Here is a 21,679-nt window from a genome sequence, read left to right on the forward strand (position 1 = left end):
TGACCATCCTGGTCCTGTGGCCACATCACTCCAACCTCTGCCTCCATAATACATTCCCATCTCCTTTCCTTTCCATGTGAAATCCACCTCTGACTTTTAATTACAAAATACAGGGGTTGGGGTTAGGAAGCACCAGATTATGCAGAATAATGTCCCCATCTCAAGATCCTTAACTGAATCACGTCTACACCATGGTTTTTCTTCTTGCAATGGGCCATTCACAGATTCTAGGGATTAGAATGTGGATATCTTTTGGGAGATGGAGGCATAAATCAGCCAACTACAGCTTCCCTCCCTCCTGACTCCTCACCGCACACTAAGTTCTGTTCACTCCATGGCCACAGCATCACCTCCACGAGTCCCTTCTTTCCCATCACACAGCCACCTAACAGTCTTGTCTGAGTCCTTCCAAACTCAACTCAGATTAAGGTCTCCTCAACTGTTTCCCAGCCTCTGTGAGCCCTTCCTGTGAGAAATCCTCCTTATTCATGCCAATGTGAGCCTCCCAAAACTGAAACACGGTCCTATCCTCTTTCAACAACCCTAAACAACCAGAGCACACGTATTCTCAAGGGTTTCAAGTAAGGGAAGTCATTTTTTACCCTAAACTCATGTTTATATGATAATAGCTATTGTTATACAACTGAGAAAAGAGTAGATAAGAGTAGCTATTATTAAACATTGCTTTTAAAAGAAATTTGTATTTTAATACTGCCAGAAAATATTTACACTTAAAAAAATAGAACCTAAGTGTGTGAAACTCAAGACCAGTTTAGCCTACACACTGTGCATGGACAGGCACAAGGATTCACAGACAGACACAAGGATTCACAGAGCTCAGGCTACATTCTGAGAACCCCAGAGAGGAACCACTGCTGGAGGAACACATCCATAGCCTTGTGTTCCACATGAGGACTTCCAAGACCCTGCTCCTGGGAGCCCTGTCTCCTCATCTTCTGTTTTCCTGGGTGCTCTGTCCTCAGCCATAGTTGTTTATGTCTCATTTCTTTTTTTTTTTTTTTTTTTTTTTTTGAGACGGAGTCTCGCTCTGTCGCCCAGGCTGGAGTGCAGTGGCCGGATCTCAGCTCACTGCAAGCTCCGCCTCCCGGGTTCACGCCATTCTCCTGCCTCAGCCTCCCGAGTAGCTGGGACTACAGGCGCCCACAACCGCGCCCGGCTAATTTTTTGTATTTTTAGTAGAGACGGGGTTTCACCGTGGTCTCGATCTCTTGACCTTGTGATCCGCCCGCCTCGGCCTCCCAAAGTGCTGGGATTACAGGCGTGAGCCACCGCGCCCGGCCTATGTCTCATTTCTTATGCATCACATGAGTCACATCCTTACACCAAGACATATAGGTTTTCCTTTGACTTTATAGACTTACCTGCCTCAGACGTTTGACCACCCCATCCATAGAATGCACTTCACATGTCTCCTTCTCTGTGAGGCCCCCTTGGATGCTCACACCTTACATTACATCTTTATACACACATGCACCCACATGCATAGACATCCTTTTTTATCATCCATTTATTTTCCTGTGAAATAGAATGCATGTCATAGCATTGTTGTGAGAATACATTATATAAATTAATACTATAAAGCACTCAACATACCTTAGAAATTATTACTCTATTGCTTACAATTAATAAAAATTTCTATTTATTGAACACCCCAGCATGCATCTTGCTGGAACATTTTTCATTTGTTTTTTAGTCCTCACTAGTACCCAGGAAGGTCCGAGATTGTTTCCACTAATGAATATGAGAATGAGAAATGCCTACCCAGGGCCCCTTAATCCTGGCTCTATTTTGGAATCCACTGGGAAGCTGTCAAAAGCAGGTGATGCCCAGGCTCTGTCTGGAACACATGAATCTGTGTATAAGTAGAGTCCTCATTCTCTCACTTCTCTCTTCTATAGGGGCAGTCATCCAGTGACCTGGGGAGGCAGTAGCTGGTGCAGGATTCCCCCATGATACTTGCAGGACTCCTGACATCACCAGGGCTGTTGCTTAGGGCCGCTACCTTAGCTACTTCCATAGCCTTTGAAGCCTGGGGGTCACAAGGTGCTCACGCTTCTCATCATTCGAAGCTAATCACATTCATGTCACATATGGTAACATTTTCCTTTCAGAGATTCTGTTAAAAGAGTGTGAAGTGGGATCCAGCAAGACCACTCGGGCTGAGACAGGGAGAAGAGGGTATCAAAGTCATTGTTAAGGAGTACAGAGTTTCTGTTTGGAATGAGAATTTCCTAGAAATGTATAGTGTGACAATATCAAGAATACACTGAAGGCCACATAATTGTACACTTAAAAATGATTGAAATGACAAGTTTCATGAAACGACAACACAATAAAAGAATGCAAGGACCGTTGCTCTCTGAGAGGGAGGAGGAACGTAACTGCAGGGGAGCTGGGCTTGTATTTTATCCCTAGAAATGCCTTCCTAGACCTGCCAGCATCTCATAGTCAGCTTTCTCGGTGTCTATGTGCTCATTGATTGACATCCTGGATTTCTTCTTTGCTAATGATAGTGCTAATTTTGAAGAACATCTAGTTCAAAAACCTGAGAATGAGATTTACCAAGGATGTAGGATTGACTCATGCAGGGTCTCTTGACTTTATTTCTTCAGGTGTCTCTCATGACCACTGAGCTAAGTAGAGTCTCATAATTTGCCCTCTGGATAAATATTATCAATCACTGCCTAGGCACTTTTTCTCCAGTGTCTTCTCCCTATGATCCATCCTACACTTTATGACAAGCTTAATATTCTGAATATGAAGTCTTGATTTAGTCATTGCTTATTTATTTATTTATTTATATTTACTTATTTATTATACTTTAAGTTCTAGGGTACGTGTGCACAACATGCAGGTTTGTTACATATGTATACATGTGCCATGTTGGTGTGCTGCATCCATCAACTCGTCATTTACATTAGGTGTATCTCCTAATGCTATCTCTACCCCCTCCCCTCACCCCACGGCAGGCTCCGGTGTGTGATGTTCCCTATCCTGTGTCCAAGTGTTCTCATTGTTCAATTCCCACCTATGAGTGAGAATATGCGGCGTTTGGTTTTCTGTCCTTGTCACAGTTTGCTCGGAATGATGGTTTCCAGCTTCATCCATGTCCCTACAAAGGGCATGAACTCATGCTTTTATATGGCTGCATAGTATTCCATGGTGTATATGTGCCACATTTTCTTAATCCAGTCTATCGGTTATGGACATTTGGGTTGGTTCCAAGTCTTTGCTATTGTGAATAGTGCCGCAATAAACATATATGTGCATGTGTCTTTATAGCAGCATGATGTATGATTTATAATCCTTTGGGTATATACCCAGTAATAGGATGGCTGGGTCAAATGGTATTTCTAGTTCTAGATCCTTGAGGAATCGCCACACTGCCTTCCATGATGGTTGAAGTAGTTTACAGTCCCACCAACAGTGTAAAAGTGTTCCTATTTCTCCACATCCTCTCCAGCATCTGTTGTTTCCTGACTTTAATGATTGCCATTCTAACTGGTGTGAGATGGTATCTCATTGTAGTTTCTATTTGCATTTCTCTGATGGCCGTAAATGGTAAGCATTTTTAAATGTGTCTGTTGGCTGCATAAATGTCTTCTTTTGAGAAGTGTCTGTTCATATGCTTTGCCCACATTTTATGGGGTTGTTTGATTTTTTTTTCTTGTAAATTTGTTTGAGTTCTTTGTAGATTCTGGATATTAGCCCTTTATCAGATGGGTAGATTGCAAAAATCTTCTCCCATTCTGTAGGTTGCCTGTTCACTCTGATGATAGTTTCTTTTGCTGTGCAGAAGCTCTTTAGTTTAATTAGATTCCAGTTCTCAATTTTGGCTTTTGTTGCCATTGCTTTTGGTGTCTTAGTCATGAAATCCTTGCCCATGCCTATGTCCTGAGCGGTATTGCCTAGGTTTTCTTCTAGGATTTTTATGGTTTTAGGTCTGACATTTAAGTCTTTAATCTATCTTGAATTAATTTTTGTGTAAGGTGTAAGGAGGGATCCAGTTTCAGCTTTCTACATGTGGCTAGCCAGTTTCCCCAGCACCATTTATTAAATAGGGAATCCTTTCCCCATTTCTCGTTTTCTTCAGATTTGTCAAAGATCAGATGGTTGTAGATGTGTAGTAGTATTTCTGAGGTCTCTGTTCTGTTCTATTGGTCTATATATCTGTTTTGGTACCAGTACCATGATATTTTGGTTACTGTAGATTTGTAGTATAGTTTGAAGTCAGGTAGTGTGATGTCTCCAGCTTTGTTCTTTTGGCTTAGGATTGTCTTGGCAATGTGGGCTCTTTTTTGGTTCCACATGAACTTTAAAGTAGTTTTTTCCAGTTCCGCGAAGAAAGTCATTGGTAGCTTGATGGGGATGGCATTGAATCTATAAATTACTTTGGGCAGTATGGCCATTTTCAGGATATTGATTCTTCCTATCCATGAGCATGGAATGTTCTTCCATTTGTTTGTGTCCTCTTTTATTTTGTTAAGCAGTGGTTTGTAGTTCTCCTTGAAGAAGTCCTTCACATCCCTTGTAAGTTGGATTCCTAGGTATTTTACTCTCTTTGAAGCAATTGTGAATGGGAGTTCACTCGTGATTTGGCTCTCTGTTTGTCTGTTATTGGTGTATAGAAATGCCTGTGAATTTTGCAGATTGATTTTGTATCCTGAGACTTTGCTGAAGTTGCTTATCAGTTTAAGAAGATTTTGGGCTGAGATGGTGGGGTTTTCTAAATATACAATCATGCCATCTGCAAACAGGGACAATTTGACTTCCTCTTTCCTAATTGAATACCCTTTATTTCTTTCTCCTGCCCGATTGCCCTGGCCAGAACTGCCAACACGATATTGAATAGGAGTGGTGAGAGAGGGCAACCCTGTCTTGTGCCAGTTTTCAAAGGGAATGCTTCCAGTATTTGCCCATTCAGTATGATATTGACTGTGGGTTTGTCATAAATAGCTCTTATTATTTTGAGATACGTCTCATCAATACTTAGTTTATTGAGAGTTTTTGGCATGAAGAGGTGTTGAATTTTGTCAAAGGCCTTTTCTGCATCGATTGAGATAATCATGTGGTTTTTGTCTTTGCTTCTGTTTATATGATGGATTACATTTCTTGATTTGTGTACATTGAACCAGCCTTGCATCCCAGGGATGAATCCAATTTGAATATGGTGGATAAGCTTTTTGATGTGTTGCTGGATTCGGTTTGCCAGTATTTTGTTGAGGACGTTTGCATCAATATTCATCAGGGATATTGGTGTAAAATTCTCTTTTTTTGTTGTGTCTCTGCCAGGCTTTGGTATCAGGATGATGCTGGCCTCATAAAATGAGTTAGGGAGGATTCCTTCTTTTTTTATTGATTGGAATAGTTTCAGAAGGAATGGTACTAGCTCCTCCTTGTACCTCTGGTAGAATTCGGCTGTGAATCCATCTGGTCCTGGACTTTTTTTGGTTGGTAGGCTATTAATTATTGCCTCAATTTCTGAGCCTGTTATTGGTCTATTCAGGGATTCAACTTCTTCCTGGTTTAGTCTTGGGAGAGTGTATGTGTCCAGGAATTTATCCATTTCTTCTAGATTTTCTAGTTTATATGTGTAGAGGTGTTTATAGTATTCTCTGATGGTAGTTTATATTTCTGTGGGATCAGTGGTGATATTCCCTTTATCATTTTTTATTGCATGTATTTGATTCTTCTCTGTTTTCTTCTTTATTAGTCTTGCTAGCAGTCTATCAATTTTGTTGATCTTTTCAAAAAACCAGCTCCTGGATTCATTGATTTTTTTGAAGGGTATTTTATGTCTCTATCTCCTTCAGTTCTGCTCTGACCTTAGTTATTTCTTGCCTTCTGCTAGCGTTTGAATGTGTTTGTTCTTGCTTCTCTAGTTCTTTTAGTTGTGATGTTAGGGTGTCAATTTCAAATATTTCCTGCCTTCTCTTGTGGGCATTTAGTGCTATAAATTTCCCTCTATACGCTGCTTTAAATGTGTCCCAGAGATTCTGGTATGTTGTGTCTTTGTTCTCATTGGTTTCAAAGAACATCTTTATTTTTGCCTTCAGTTCGTTATGTGCCCAGTAGTCATTCAGGAGCAGGTTGTTCAGTTTCTATGTAGTTGAGTGGTTTTGAGTGAGTTTCTTAATCCTGAGTTCTAGTTTGATTGCACTGTGGTCTGAGAGACAGTTTGTTATAATTTCTGTTCTTTTACATTTGCTGAGGAGTGCTTTACTTCCAACTATGTTGCCAATTTTAGAATAAGTGCGATGTGGTGCTGAGAAGAATGTATATTCTGTTGATTTGGGGTGGAGAGTTCTGTAGATGTCTATTAGGTCCACTTGGTGCAGAGCTGAGTTCAATTCCTGGATATCTTTGTCAACTTTCTGTCTTGTTGATCTGTCTAGTTGACAGTGGGATGTGAAGGTCTGCCATTATTATTGTGTGGGAGTCTAAGTCTCTTTGTAGGTCTCTAAGAACTTGCTTTATGAATGTGGGTGCTCTTGTATTGGGTGCATATATATTTAGGATAGTTAGCTCTTCTTGTTGAATTGACCCCTTTACCATTATGTAATGGCCTTCTTTGTCTCTTCTGATCTTTGTTGGTTTAAAGTCTGCTTTATCAGAGACTAGGATTGCAACCTCTCCTTTTTTATTGTTTTCCATTTGCTTGGTAGATTTTCCTCCATCTCTTTATTTTGAGCCAATGTGTGTCTCTGCATGTGAGATGGGTCTCCTGAATACAGCACACTGATGGTTCTTGACTTTTTATCCAATTTACCAGTCTGTGTCTTTTAATTGGAGCACTTAGCCCATTTACATTTAAGGTTAATATTGTTATGTGTGAAGTTGATCCTGTCATTATGATGTTAGCTGATTATTTTGCTCATTAGTTGATACAGTTTCTTCCTAGCATCAATGGTCTTTACAATTTGGCATGTTTTTGCAGTGGCTGGTACCAGTTGTTCCTTTCCATGTTTAGTGCTTCCTTCAGAAGCTCTGGTTAGGCAGGCCTGGTAGTGACAAAATCTCTCAGCATTTGCTTCTCTGTAAAGGATTTTATTTCTCCTTCACTTATGAAACTTAGTTTGGCTGGATATGAAATTCTGGGTTGAAAATTCTTTTCTTTAAGAAGGTTGAATATTGACCCCCACTCTCTTCTGGCTTGTAGAATTTCTGCTGAGAGATCTGCTGTTAGTCTTATGGGCTTCCCTTTGTGGGTAACCTGACCTTTCTCTCTGGCTGCCCTTAACATTTTTTCCTTCATTTCAACTTTAGTGAATCTGATAATTAGGTGTCTTTGATTTGCTCTTCTCGAGGAGTATCTTTGTGGTGTCCTCTGTATTTCCTGAATTTGAATGTTGGTCTGCCTTGCTAGGTTGGGGAAGTTCCCCTGGATAATAAGAGTGTTTTCCAACTTGGTTTCATTCTTCCTGTCACTTTCTGGTACACCAATCAGACGTAGATTTGGTTTTTTCACATAGTCCCATATTTCTTGGAGGTTTTGTTCATTTCTTTTTCCTCTTTTTTCTCTACACTTCTCTTCTTGCTTCATTTCATTCATTTGATCTTCAATCACTGATACCCTTTCTTCCAGTTAATCAAATCGGCTACTGATGCTTGTGCATGTGTCACATAGTTCTCATGCCATGGTTTTTCAGCTCCATCAGGTCATCTAAGGTCTTCTGTGTATGTTGTTTATTCTAGTTAGTCATTCGTCCACTATTTTTTCAAGGTTTTTAGCTTCTTTCCAATGGGTTCGAACATCCTCCTTTAACTCAAAGAAGTTTGTTGTTACAGATCTTCTGAAGCCTTCTTCTCTCAACTCATCAAAGTCATTCTCAATCAAGCTTTGTTCTTTTGCTGGTGAGGAGCTGCATTCCTTTGGAGGAGAAGAGGTGCTCTGATTTTTAGAATTTTCAGATTTTCTGCTCTGGTTTCTCCCCATCTTTGTGGTTTTATCTACCTTTGGTCTTTGATGATGGTGATGTACAGATGTGGTTTTGGTGTGGATATCCTTTCTGTTTGTTAGTTTTCCTTCTAACAGTCAGGTCCCTCAGCTACAGGTCTGTTGGAGTTTGCTGGAGGTCCACTCCAGACCCTGTTTGCCTAGGTATCACCAGCAGAGGCTGCAGAACCACAAATATTGCAGAACGGGAAATGTTGCTGCCTGATCCTTCCTCTGGAAGCTTCGTCTCAGAGGGGCACTCGGCTGTATGAGGTGCCTCCAAGTTAGGCTACTGGGGGTTCAGGAACCCACTTGAGAGGCAGTCTGTTCATTCTCAGATCTCAAACTATGTGCTGGGCAAACCACTACTCTCTTCAAATCTGTCAGACAGGGATGTTTAAGACTGTAGAAATTTATGCTGCCTTTTGTTCAGCTATGCCCTGCCCTGAGAGGTAGCATCTACAGAGGCAGGCAGGCCTCCTTGAGCTGTGGTGGGCTCCACCCAGTTCGAGCTTCCCAGCCACCTTGTTTACCTACTCAAGCCTCAGCAATGGTGGGCATCCCTCCCCAGTCTCACTGCCAACCTACAGTTTGATCTCAGACTGCCGTGCTGGCAGTGCGCAAGGCTCCGTGGGTGTGGGACCCTCTGAGGCAGGCATGGGATATAATCTCCTGGTGTGCCATTTGTTAAGACCTTTGGAAAAGTACAGTATTAGAGTGGGAGTAACCCAATTTTCCAGGTGCTGTCTGTCATGGCTTCCCTTGGCTAGGAAAGGGAATTCCCCAAGCCCTTGACCTTGCTGGGTGAGATGATGCCTTGCCCTACTTTGGCTTACGGTCCATGGGCTGCACTCACTGTCCTGCACCCACTGTCCAACAAGCCCCACTGAGATGAACCTGGCCTCAGTTGGAAATGCAGAAATCACTCGTCTTCTGCATCACTCATGTTGGGAGCTGTAGACTGGGGCTGTTCCTGTTCGGCCATCTTTGAGCCTCCCTTTTAAGTTATTTTTAAAAGCAATTAACTGGAACTCTTTTACACATTTTTAGTAGTGAGACATCTTATACAGGACACATAAATACAAAGATGTATTAGACATGTAGATAGAAGTGAATTTCACAGATTCATAAGACCTCTATTTTGTCTCCTATTTAAGACTTCCCATTTCTTGATAACTTATTTTATTACCCTAGGCAATTGTCAGTGAGATAGCCCTAAATCTGCATGTTAAGGTAACTATTAGGTGAAAAATCAGGTATCAAAATTTATATCTCAAAGTACAGAGAGAGTCTGTTTCTGCTAGAGGAGGATTAAAAATGGATGCCAAATCAAACAAAAATTATAGAAATATATCATAGAATTGTATAAGGAGACCAGTTTTATTTAGATAGGCACTACCTATCTCTTAACTGGATCTTTGAACTCTAGGCAAAGCTGACACTTCAGGGTTCAACCTGGGTCTCCAAAAAAGGAGAATTAGTATGAGGCTAGTATGTGTTGCTTTTACAATGCACTTGAAAAAGAATTTTTTTAAACAGAGACATTTCTAAGTGTCTAAATTACACTCTCCCTTAAAAACTCAAGAGTAGCCTCTGCTATTATAACTGTTTTAGTAAAAAAATCAGGTAACACAATACAATAGTAAGCAGTTTAAGATCTGAGAGAAACTTGTTTGTTTACACCATTGGGGTTCCATAAAGATAAAAAGTTTCTCCCCAAAAGGGAGTCTGGCACCTTCTCTGTTTTCTTTAAGGAATCCCAGGGTACAGTTTAAATCCATTGTTTCTTTGTTGACTTTCTGTCTTGATGACCTGTCTAGTGCTTTCAGTGGAATATTGAAGTCCGCCACTATTATTGTGTTGCTGTCTATTCCATTTCTTAGATGTAGTAGTAATTGTTTTATAAATTTGAGAACTCCAGTGTTAGGTGCACATTTATTTAGAATGGTGACATTTTTCTGTTGGACAAGACCTTTTATCATTATATAATGTCCCTATTTGTCTTGTTTAACTGCTGTTGCCTTAAAGTTTGTTTCCTCTGAAATAAGAACAGCTAGTCTTGCTTGCTTTGGTGTCCACTTGTATGGAATGTCTTTTTCCACCTTTTTACTTTAAGTTTACATGAGTTGTTAAGTAATAGGTGAGTCTCTTGAAAGCAGCAGACAGTTGGTTGGTGAATTCTTATCCATTCTGCAATTCTGTATATTTTAAGCACAGCATTTAGGATATTTACATTCAATATTAGTATTGTGATGTGAGGTACTATTCCATTCATCATAGTATTTGTTGCCTGTATACCTTGTTTTTTTAAACTGTATTTTTGTTTTATAGGTCCTGTGAAATTTATGCTTTAAAGAGGTTCTGTTTTGATGTGTTTCCAAGATTTGTTTCAAGATTTAAAGCTGTCTTTACCCATTCTCATATTGCTGGTCTGGTAGTGGCAAATTCTCTCAGCATTTGTTATGAAGTTTAGTTTTGCTGGATACAAAATTTTTGGCTGATAATTGTTTTGTTTAAGGAGGCTGAAGATAGGCCCCAATCCCGTCTAGTTTGTATAGTTTCTGCTGAGAAACTGCTGTTAATCAGATAAGTTTTCCATTATAGGTTATCTAGTGCTTTTGCCTCACAGCTCTTAAGATTCTTTTCTTTGTCTTGGCTTTAGATAACCAGGTGGCAATGTACCTAGGAAATTATCTTTTTGCAAAGAATTTCCCAAGTGGTTTTTGAGCTTCTTGTATTTGGATGTCTAGGTCTATAGCAAGGCTGGGGAAGTTTTCCTCGATTATTCCCCCAAATATGTTTCCCAAACCTTTAGATTTCTCTTCTTTGCCAGTAATGCCAATTATTCTTAGGTTTGGTCATTTAACATAATCCCAAACTTCTTGGAGGCTTTGTTTATTAAAAAAAATTTTTTTTTTGTCTTTGTTGGATTGGGTTAATTTGAAAACCTTGCCTTTGAGCTCTGAAGTTCTTTATTCTGCTTGTTCGATTCTATTGCTGAGACTTTCCAATACATTTTGCATTTCTCTAAGTGTGTCCTTTATTTCCTGAAGTTGTGGTTGTTTTTTATTTATGCTACCTATTTCACTGAAGTTTTCTTCCCTTATATCTTATATATTTTTAAATTTCCTTAAATTGGACTGCACTTTTTTTCTGGTAACTCCTTGATTAGCTTAATGATCGAACCTCTGCATTCTTTTCCAGAGAAATCAGAAAATTCTTGATGTGGATCCATTTCTGGTGAGCTACTGTGACATTTTGGGGGTGTTAAAGAGCCTTGTCTTGTTATATTACCAGAATTGTTTATCTTGTTCCTTCTCATTTTGGTAGGCTGTGTCGGAGGGAAGATCTGGTTATTAAACACAGATCACAGGATGGTTGGGGGTCCCCTTGGTGCACCCTTTTGTCTCCTAGTCCCATGCCAGGTTGACTCATTGCCTCATTACTAGGTATAATTAAAGTACCTACCTGGAGAATGAATAGAGCAGTGTTGGGTGCACACCTCAACAGCAAATTCCTTGATCCCTGCCACACATGACTGAACACCATCAGCAGCTGCCTCACCATGAAGCTGCTGATGGTCCTCAGGCTGGCTGCCCTCCCCCTAAATCACTATGCAGGTGAATTCTGTGCAAAGAGGATTTTCCCTGGGATAGGGGTTATTGCCTAGGCCCCTGTGGAAGAGCACCTGGTTCTCAACACCCAGCACAGGTCAGCCCCAGTACAAAGGGTCTGGGTGTAATGGGCCTTAGGATCCTCATAATTTCAGACAATCATGCAGGCAGCTCTGTCCTGGGCTGTCCCCTGCATTGGAGCTGCATGCAGTGTCTCATGGTACTCAGTGTTCCACCATACACAGTGACCACAGAAACCAGGATAAGTCTCAGGATTGAATATTGGAATTAGCTATTTCAGTGGGGCAAGAGAGAGAGAAATATGAAGGCCTGATCACATCTGCATCTACGAACCACAAAATAATCACTGGTAACCTTGAATGTAGAAGAAAGTTGGAAACCTGCCAGGACAGAGGACCAGGCTGCAGAGTGTGACCCAGCGTCTTTCACCCTGTGGGGCTCACTCTTGTTCTCATCCCAGCCCTCCTGGGATGCCCTTTCACTCCCAAGTTTTTTAGTCTCAAGGCAGACTGTTGGGGAGAACTCACACCCCATGGGGTCTCCTTCCAGCACTGAAGATCCAGTGAGAGGAAAAAGACCTGGCAGCCACAATCAGTGCTAATAGGTCCCGTATGTGGCCTGGCTTACGCAAGTCACAAAGCTTATTCACACACCCTGCCTCATTTGTTCCCAAAGTACATGCAGATGGGTGAAAATCTGACAAGCTCACAGTCAACTAAACAGAAAACAGCAGAGCCCAGAGCACAGACAGCTCATGAGAATCCAAGTCCTGCACTCTTTCCACCCCCATGGGGGCCAGCACCTCAGATACCTGCATGAGCAAAAGTTCTATTTCACATTCCTTGTTGATGCTGTTAAGAGTTAACAGAGCTAATGAACAATATCCTAGAACCATTCATCTGAAATCCTTGGGACCCCTACTTGATGCTGGAAATGATAACAGAGAAGCATTGCATGACTTTGAACCAAGAAAGGCCAAGCAGTTTTGCTGTGGCTCTCCAGTGAGAGCACCTTATTTCGCAAAGGTCCTCTTCATCAAGAATACAAGACATTGGGCTTCTCTGGGCTTGGGATCTTGGGAGAATTTGCAAAGCCTGAGTTTATGCTCCAATAATTGAGAACCTGACACCCTGCACCATAATCTTTCTGAAGCTTAGTCTCTCCTGGGAGGTAAGAAGATGACCAGTCTCACAGCTCATACCCAACACGGGTTCACGCCTCTGGTGATGGCTCATGTTCTTGTGCCTTTTTCCTAGGTTCTGGCTGCCAACTGCTGGAGGATGTGGTTGCAAAGACCCTCAATCCTGAAGTGTCTATACCAGAATACACACAATTTTTACAGGAGTTCATAGACAGTGATGCCACTGCAGAGGTTGTAGGGGAACTTAAGTAGTGCTCCTCAACCAGTCAAGTAAAACTCTGAACAGTTTTGGAGTGATGATGGTAATTTAGTGTTTCTTTTAATGTGCCTTTGAAAAGTGGGCTCTAAATGTCTCACCAAGAATATTAAGCAACTATTAAGAAGCTTTCTTTCTTTCTTTTTTCTTTTCTTTTTCAGACGGAGTCTCACTCTGTCGCCCAAGCTGGAATGCAGTGGCGTGATCTTGGCTCACTGCAAGCTCCACCTCCTGGGTTCACACCATTTTCCTGCCTCAGCCTCCGAGTAGCTGGGACTACAGGCGCATGCCAACTCGCCTGGCTAACTTTTAGCATTCTTAGTAGAGATGAGGTTTCACCGTGTTAGCCAGGATGGTCTTGTTCTCTTGACCTCGTGATCTACCCGCTTCAGCCTCCCAAAGTGCTGGGATTACAGGTGTGAGCTACTGTACCTGGCCAAAAAGCTTTCTTTATATATCAGTTAATTAAAGTTTTTCCTTAGGGTGCTTTGCCACTACACTTTAAGAATCCTTTGTAAGTGATAAATGGAAACGGCAAAAGAGAGAAAAGAAAGATCCAGAAATGGCAAATCTAACCCTCACCTCCCCAGTCCATTCTCACACAGACAGAAACACACAAATACACTCACATAGACACACACACACACAGGGACAGACACACACAGATTTTCTATCAAAAGAAAATATATGATTTTTAAGGAGCCACTCATTTGCAAGAACAACTAACACAAAAATTTTCCTCTTTCACAAAAACAAGCAGTAAAATCTTCCTTATACTTCTTTTATGGAGTGCAGAAAATACCGTTTGTGCAACTTCTATATATCCTAATGTAAAGAATTTAAATTTGATGTCCAGGCAACCAAGATTTCTTAGTATACATGATTGGAAATCAGGTACCATTTAATTAACCACCTCATGGAAAAGGAAATGCAGATCATAGGTGTTAAACAGTATGAGTGCCAGAATTTTTCAAAACAAAAGTCGGTGGTTATAACAATGAGTATTTCTGTGTATTTATAAGTACACATTGTTTATAGAATTTTTTTAATCATTTAGTTAATATGTCAAAAATTCCAATTAAAATATTCCATGATAGAAAATCTAGAGATATACCAAAAATATGGTAAGATCATTTTTTTCTTAAAATATCCATATAAGACTCATCATTCTCTAGTCCACAATGAGCTTGTCGTACAATATTTTGCAGCTCATTAAGGTAACGATGGAGTGTGTCAGACTGTTACAGTATTTCTCACTTTTATGGCCATACAGCAACTCAAAACCAACACATCTTGATTTGAGATCAGATTTTAACAATCCTGTGTTGAAAATATGACATAGGAAACAGTTCAAATTGGAGGACCTTCAACAAATAGTACTTGTGGCATATTTTTTGAAGAAATAATTTTAAAGAACAGGATTATTGGAACAAAAATTATTAACAGGATTACTGGAAAAAATATTATTTAGGAACATTTCCTTGCCAATCAGTGGCAGGCAAATGTTTCTCAAACATTGGCCCCTGTTTGGCTAAGTATCTCCTGAATGACAGAATAAATGGAGAGAAAATTCTGGTTTTGCTTTCAGTGTTAATTTTCCTGGGTATTAGATGTTTGTGGACAAATGCAAGAAAACAACAAGAAGACAAATTTCTGGATTTCAATATTTGACTTTACAAGAGAGACTTGCAAATCCAAGTGACCTACCTGTTTTGGTTTTCCAACAAACCATGTACAGCAGCATTTGGTGTAGGGACTTCTAACTTTTCCCAAGACTTTTGGCTCAGAGGGTGGTCTGTACCTGACTGCTGATTGCTAGATACCACAAATTTTCTTTTGTATTTTGTCCTTTTTTGTGGAAAGTGTAAGAGAATTGCTGAAACTTCAAATTCATGTTCATTTCAGTAAACTAACTGCAAGTCCCTAAAGTTCTTCTTTTTTCTCCCACAGCAGCAGAGGCTTTCCAGACATCACACTCACAGGCCTTGAAGGAGTTGGTGTTGTGGGATAATTTAGGAATCAGAGAGACTGAGGGGTTGAGGAAGATTTATTATTTAGGTGCCCTGGCCTAGTCAAATTAACATCTAAAATGACAGCCCCAAGCAAAAAGTCAGGTTATCTCAAGCATTTCGTGGGGCAGGGGGAGATCTGTGTAGGGGGAAGCATATTACAGAAGCAAGAAACAAAGACTGTTATTCAATTAATTGAGACATGCATTACATCATTTCTTACTTTTCAAGGAAAAACATGTTTTACGACTTGAGTTTATCTGTCTAGTGACCTTGTAGCTGCACAGCTAGAGAAACAGAGTCTTCACAATCCCTGGGAAAGGGAGAGATAAGGCTCTCTAGCCACAGAAAAACAGGCTGTTGATTTTTAAAGAACTCCAGCTCTTTCTCTTTCTCTTTCTGTCAGGGTTGTGGGGGAAAGCCGGCAGTCACAGGCCTCACCCAGCTCCCACACAATCCAAAGGGCTGGTCTCACTCCCACCGTGCCCACCCAACAGCACCAAATGTGTTTCCAGGCAGTGGGTGAGCAAGGCTGAGAACTTGCCCCAGGCTGCCCTCAACTGGAAAATCAAATATGGCTTTCTTTCTTCTCCGTTCGTGAAGTCTGCACACCAGATTCAGGCCCTCCCCTGAGTCCTGGCCAGGAGGCTTCTTGTTCAGTTCAAATTGTTACAAAGTTCAGCTGGAGATTTCCTTCTTTCTGTGGTCTTTCCCTGCACTTCTGGCCAACTCCTGAAGGACCTCCGTGAGGCCAGGCAAAAACAGTTTGCTAGGGGACCCAGCAAGCTCCCAGGGCTTTTCCCACTGCTTCCTGTACCCCTGTATTTTGCTTGACTCTCTAAATTGACTCAGGTTCAGGTAAGGTCAAAATCTACATAATCTAGGCCTTCAGATTCCCCAGTAGGGGTGTGTGCTTGGGGGTGGATGATTTCTCTTTCCCACTTCCACAGTTTGGGCACTCACAGTATTTGAAGTGTCTCCCAGGTTCTGCAGGAGCAATCTGCTCCCTTCAGGGGACTGTGGGTACTCTCAGGTTTCCTGTTTTATTCCTGCAGTCATTCTGCAGCAAAAATTCACTATTTGAGCCTCCACATGCTGCTATGTTTGTCTGAGTTGGAGTTGCCATCTACTTCTGCCTCCTGTCTGCCATGATCCCCAGGTCCATGTCGCTGAACTCTGTGTACCTTTGTTCCTTGATTTCACTATTTACCTAACTTACTCAGAATCTTAGTAGTGACCGTTTTGTTGAATTGATTCACAATGTCTGAGGTCCACCCCCTGCAAATAATTTGTAAACCAGTGTTCCAACTTCTAATTACAGGGAGAAATGGGAGAGCCAAGAAGCTTGAAAATTGACGTCCTTGGAACAGCTCTATTTAGGCAAACTAACATAGAAACCCAAATTAAGTTTAGAAAGTAGACTGTAGACTCCAGCAAAACAGACTGAAATGAACACCAATGATATTAATATGTTTATCTCACGTTTAGTGCACACCTGCTATGTACAAGCATAATGTTGGGTTCTTTGTTGGCTGCACAGTTGAGTCACTGATGAAGTCCACCTCTCTAAATGAGAATTTGGTTCATAGGGATTATGGGCCAGCAGATATGATGCTGCCAGTCCCTGTCTCAGAATCCATTATTCTCCGGGTATTGACTATCTTTACCATTGTCACCGTTATCCCTGAAATTGGGTGATAGCTGCCATTTCCCACGGTAATTAGAAAAGTCTTTTCTGTGGGTGTTTTGAGGTGTTTTAAGTTGTTTCCCACTCTATGTTTTTTATAAGCATAAAGTTGCTCCAAATTGTGGAGAAGAATTGTCAGTTTCTTTATATCTTTTCCTATTTCCTGTATATTTTTATCACCCTTTCTCCTTTGCTCCCAATCCTCAGAGAAAAATCTATCTTTGTCTTGGGTGAATTATTTTTGTTCCTTGGTCCATTGGAGTCCCTGGCACCATCCACAGCCCCTAGCATGGGAGGCGCTCTGGATGTGAGGGCATTAAAACTGGTCTCAGCCTGTTTTTACTGCAATGTAGGACAGACACTAATACTTATGTTTGCATGTGGGTAGAAGGTGGATATGCTAAAAATGATCAGGAGACATCAGGGCTTTTACAAACACAGTACTAGTGTCCTAAACTCTTGATCCCTCAGTAGAGATGGGGAAAGTAGATTTTATACCCTTCCTTGGTGAATCTCTGGCAGCTGAAAAATCACCAATTATTGATCCCTGATTCACAAAACCCTCCTTTACCACTGGTGAGCAAATCACAGATGCCAGACTTCCAGGAATTTCTGACATAAGAAGTCAGAAATTGACTTCTTATGGACCAAATGTGAAACCACTCAAGATTTCTAGTCCACAATGAGCTTGTCGTACACCCTACAAACTTCTCAAATCACTGCTATGTTGCTCCAACTCACAAGATAGGTCCTGCCTGCCTCTAAATAGAGCTAGAGATTTCACAGGAACTTCATTTCTCCCTGGCACTTAGGATTCACAGAACATTTACTTTGTGCCTGGTTATTATCAACTCTCTCACCACACCTACACCTACACACACACACACAGAGGCTGGATCCTACTCCCTAGACAAAAGGAATGGCAGTTTCACTAACCTTCATTTCAATCACTTATAGTTTCTACCCTGCCCCTAGAAGTCCATGTTGCTCAGTTCTGAGAATGCACTGTGATCAGGTCTGTCTGTTTTCATCATATGCAAAGTTGTTAACAGTTGACTATTATTCCAGCCTAGACCTTTTCTTCATTTCATACCCTCCAAACACCCTACTCTGAGTGCCACCCTGGTTTAGATAATCATTTTCCATGTTCTCATAATTTTTGAATCACAGCTCCATCCAACCAATGAGCTCATCTAAATAGAAGACCTTTGTAGGTGCTCAACTGCATTCAGTACAACGGAGATATCTTTATGGGTCTGCCTCTCCCGAGAGACTGAAGTATTTGGGTGCATAAATGTGTCTTTTAAATGTGTCTTTTAACTCTTTGAATCACCAAGTCTAGCACCAGGACTGGAATAATGAGGTTTCCTTAAACTGACCATGAATGTGAACCTCAAGGTGACACCATTTGTGTAAAATCTGGAATCTTCTTGAACATTTGCAAGATGCCACCAGTCAGTAGGGGAAGGCCTTAACTCCCATACCCAGATGCAAAGCTCAAAGTGACTAAAATGAAATGATAGTTTTGCCAGGTTCTTTGTGATCAAAACAACTGACCAGCTTTTCTCTTCTTGTGAAAAGAGGGTTTTGCATCCTCCTAGCAGGTATGAAAGACAACAAATAGGGTGCAGTGTATACTGCTCCAGTGACGGGTAAACCAAAATCTCACAAATCACCACTAAAGAGCTTATTCATGTAACCTAATACCACCTGTACCTCAATAACCTATGGAAAAAAAAATAGGTGGCTCTCGTAGGCCAGGCACAGTGGCTCATGCCTGCAATCCCAGCTCTTTGGGAGGCCAAGGCAGGTGGATCACTTTGAGTTCAGGAGTTTGAGATCAGTCTGGGCAAAATGGTAAAACCCTGTCTCTACAAAGAATACAAAAAAATTAGCTGGGCTTGGTGGCTTGTGCCTGTAGTCCCAGTTACTTATGACACTGAGGCTGGAGAATTGCTTGATCCTGGCATGTAAAGGTTGTGAGAGAGGAAGCCGGCTGGGCTTCTGGGTCTGGTGGGGACTTGGAGAACTTTTCTGTCCAACTAAAGGATTGTAAATGCACCAATCAGCACTCTGTAAAAATGCACCAATCAGCGCTCTGTGTCTAAAGGTTTGTAAATGCACCAATCAGCACTCTGTAAAATGGACCAATCAGCAGGATGTGGGTGGGGCCAAATAAGGGTATAAAAGCTGGCCTGAGGGCAACCCAGGTGGGTCCCCTTCCACATCATGGTTGCTTTGTTCTTTTGCTCTTCACAATAAATCTTGCTGCTGCTCACTCTTTGGGTCCACACTATCTATATGAGCTGTAACACTCACCGCGAAGGTCTGTGGCTTCACTCCTGAAGCCAGCAAGACCATGAACCCACCAGGAGGAACAAACAACTCTGGATGCGCCCCCTTTAAGAGCTGTAACACTCACTGCGAAGGTCTGCGGCTTTACTCCTGAAGTCAGCAAGACCGCAAACCCACCTGAAGGAAGAAACTCTGGACACATCTGAACATCTGAAGGAACAAACTCTGGGCTCACCATATTTAAGAACTGTAACACTCGCCGCGAGGGTCCATGGCTTCATTGTTGAAGTCAGCGAGCCCAAGAACCCATCGGAAGGAACCAATTCCGGACACAGTTGCAGTAAGCTGTGATCTCACCACTGCACTCCAGCCTGGATGGCTGGCAGAGTAAGACCCTGTTTAAAAAAAAAAAAAGAAAAAAAAAAGGGTGGCTCTTGCCTGTAATTCCAGCTACCTGGGAGCCTCAACTCAGGGAATGCTTGAAGCGAGGAGTTTGAGAAAAGCCTTGGCAACATAGGAAGACTCTGTTACTTAAAAAACTGAAAACAAAATAAAAAACAAGAACAAAGAGAAACAACATCTCTTTGCCATCGGAGGCCTATGATTGTCACAGTTATCTGTCCGTCAAAGCACGTGGCCACAATGGAAATCAACAACAGCGACAACAACAAAAAACATTTCCTTAGAATGGACCAAGACCACAGCCTGAACATGTGTTGAATTTCTGACCATCTTCCTGTGAAATCTCAAGAATTGATAAACTACAACAACAAAAGAACAAAGTGGTAAACTCCACAGTGTGGTGGAAGCAAAACAGTGACAACATTTGATGAGAATGTTTAAGATTTCCTGACAGAGAGCAGATAGTATGTGCTCTACAGGGAAATAAGACTGGAAAAAACTGAAGTACAAATATATGCTGCAGAAAAAAAAAAACCTTTAGATAGAGGAGCTTTTGGTGGAAAAGAGGAAACAATGTTTAGGGCACAACTTGAATAATTATTGAAGCTGAACACAGGAAAGGATGAGAGTAGAAACATACAGTCAGATACAAACAGCTATTTCATTCCAGTTCCCTCTGTCCTTCCTCAATAAGCAGTTTTTCTCAACACAAGACAGGAGTAAAAATTGGACAACTGATTATCCATAGGTTCATTAAGTCCCAAGATCAGATGATCAAGCTGAAATAATGCAGGATCACTAAATAGTATGTAGTGCTAACTATCAAGGAAACATATTAGCAAAAATTCCGTTGGTCAAGGGTGCTGATCACATGTTTTTGAAGATGTGAGGATATTTGTCCAGAAAATGTGGAACCTCACATCATAAAGATTGGTGACTCATTAATTCTCTCTCTAAGTGGCAGTCAATGTGACATATAGCCCTGCACATGTCAGGGCTTTTTCTCTTCTCTTTGTCATTCTGAAAGCCACACATCTCAAAGTCTGTATTTATTTAAGATATTATTTTTCAGTGTTTGTCAGTTAGTGTCCAGTCAAGAAATAGAAAACGTTACAGGTAAACGTAACAGAAGAAATTTCATGCAGGAGTTGGTATTAGTAGTTTTGAAGGTTGCAGAAGAAAAAAGGGGTTGTAAAGCATGCCCAGTATTTAATAATGGCAGAAAGACCCTATCACCCCAGGGCTGGGAGAGAAAAAGAAAAATGGTGTTGCCCAGATCCTAAGACCACAGGTGAAGAGGAGGCTGCCCTTGCTGAAATTGGGCCACCTCAGCAGGAAAGGAAGACATCGCCGTGCACCCTTCCCTGCTGGGCTGCTGGGTGCTGCTCTGCTGCCATAATCACCGCAAGAGGCAATGTCAGAAGCAGAGAAACATGACTTCTGTCTCCTCCAGTCTTCTAGTCTCCCAGCAGTGCCTTCCACTGGAGAGCCCACAGGAGCCAGCTGCCACAAGGTTCTGGGGTGGGAAACACACAGACCTTGTGTTTTAGCAATGAGGAGACGCACTAGAAAAAACAAATCTGGAGCTACAAAATATGAGCCCTATCTGACATCCCATGATTGTAACCTAGAGTCTTGGTCTTAATTTTTCAGCCAGTTGGAGGTCGTTTATCTGACCTATTAAAGAGTTAATAGCTGGAAAGTTTGTTGCCTGTAAGTATCAGAGCCCATAACATTAAGAAGGCCAATAACAGATGGCACAAAAGGTTTTTAGTGTTTCTTTCAATGCAATAGACTGTTGGGGAGGAAAGGCCTTTCTAGTGAGTAAACTGTCAAGTTCACCAAAGTAAACTCTCTAGAAACACACAGTGAGGATCAGTCCATGACTTTCCTGGTTTATCTCACATATCCTGAGGTTATTTGCTCTGCTTCTCCACGTAGCTCTTCCAAAATTTATGAAACACGTCATTAGACCTGTTGTGGGTGCCACAGGGCAACTGCTTTCCTCTCCAGAACAAGATGGAGAAAATCTACATAATTTCATCATCCTAAGTGGCACCTGTTACTGCAGGGGACTAAAACATTTCTTTTTTGGTGTGGTAGCTCCGATATGACTGTGGCTTGCTGTCCTCATGTGTGTTGTTCACATGTGGGGCCAACTTACTAAGACATGCAGGTACCTCAAGTGTGGGCCAGCACACCTTATGAACTGTGGGGATGGTCAAGAAGAGGTATGAGGACCTGGCCCAGTTCTCTGTGAGGCAGTTCTCCCTCAGGGATTCCTTTATATGGAAGAG

General features: G+C 41.5%; 1 protein-coding gene across 1 annotated transcript; it reads left to right on the forward strand.

Annotated features, from left to right (window-relative positions):
* Positions 1-11,522: 11,522 nt before the first annotated feature.
* LOC106993220 (mammaglobin-B-like) lies at positions 11,523-12,985 on the forward strand. The gene is made up of 2 exons (XM_015113999.2): positions 11,523-11,577; positions 12,849-12,985. The coding sequence occupies exons 1-2, from the start codon at positions 11,523-11,525 to the stop codon at positions 12,983-12,985; spliced, it is 192 nt and encodes a 63-aa protein (XP_014969485.2).
* Positions 12,986-21,679: the final 8,694 nt, after the last annotated feature.

Source organism: Macaca mulatta, chromosome 14 (genome assembly GCF_049350105.2).
Source record: "Macaca mulatta isolate MMU2019108-1 chromosome 14, T2T-MMU8v2.0, whole genome shotgun sequence".
In the NCBI taxonomy this organism is placed as follows: domain Eukaryota; kingdom Metazoa; phylum Chordata; class Mammalia; order Primates; family Cercopithecidae; genus Macaca; species Macaca mulatta.

Excerpts from the sequence above, each read along its gene's own strand:
- LOC106993220 (XM_015113999.2), top strand. The coding sequence starts at position 11,523 with ATGAAGCTGCTGATGGTCCTCAGGCTGGCTGCCCTCCCCCTAAATCAC. Across the intron at positions 11,578-12,848 it reads CCCCCTAAATCACTATGCAG|GTTCTGGCTGCCAACTGCTG; the intron begins GTGAATTCTGTG and ends CCTTTTTCCTAG.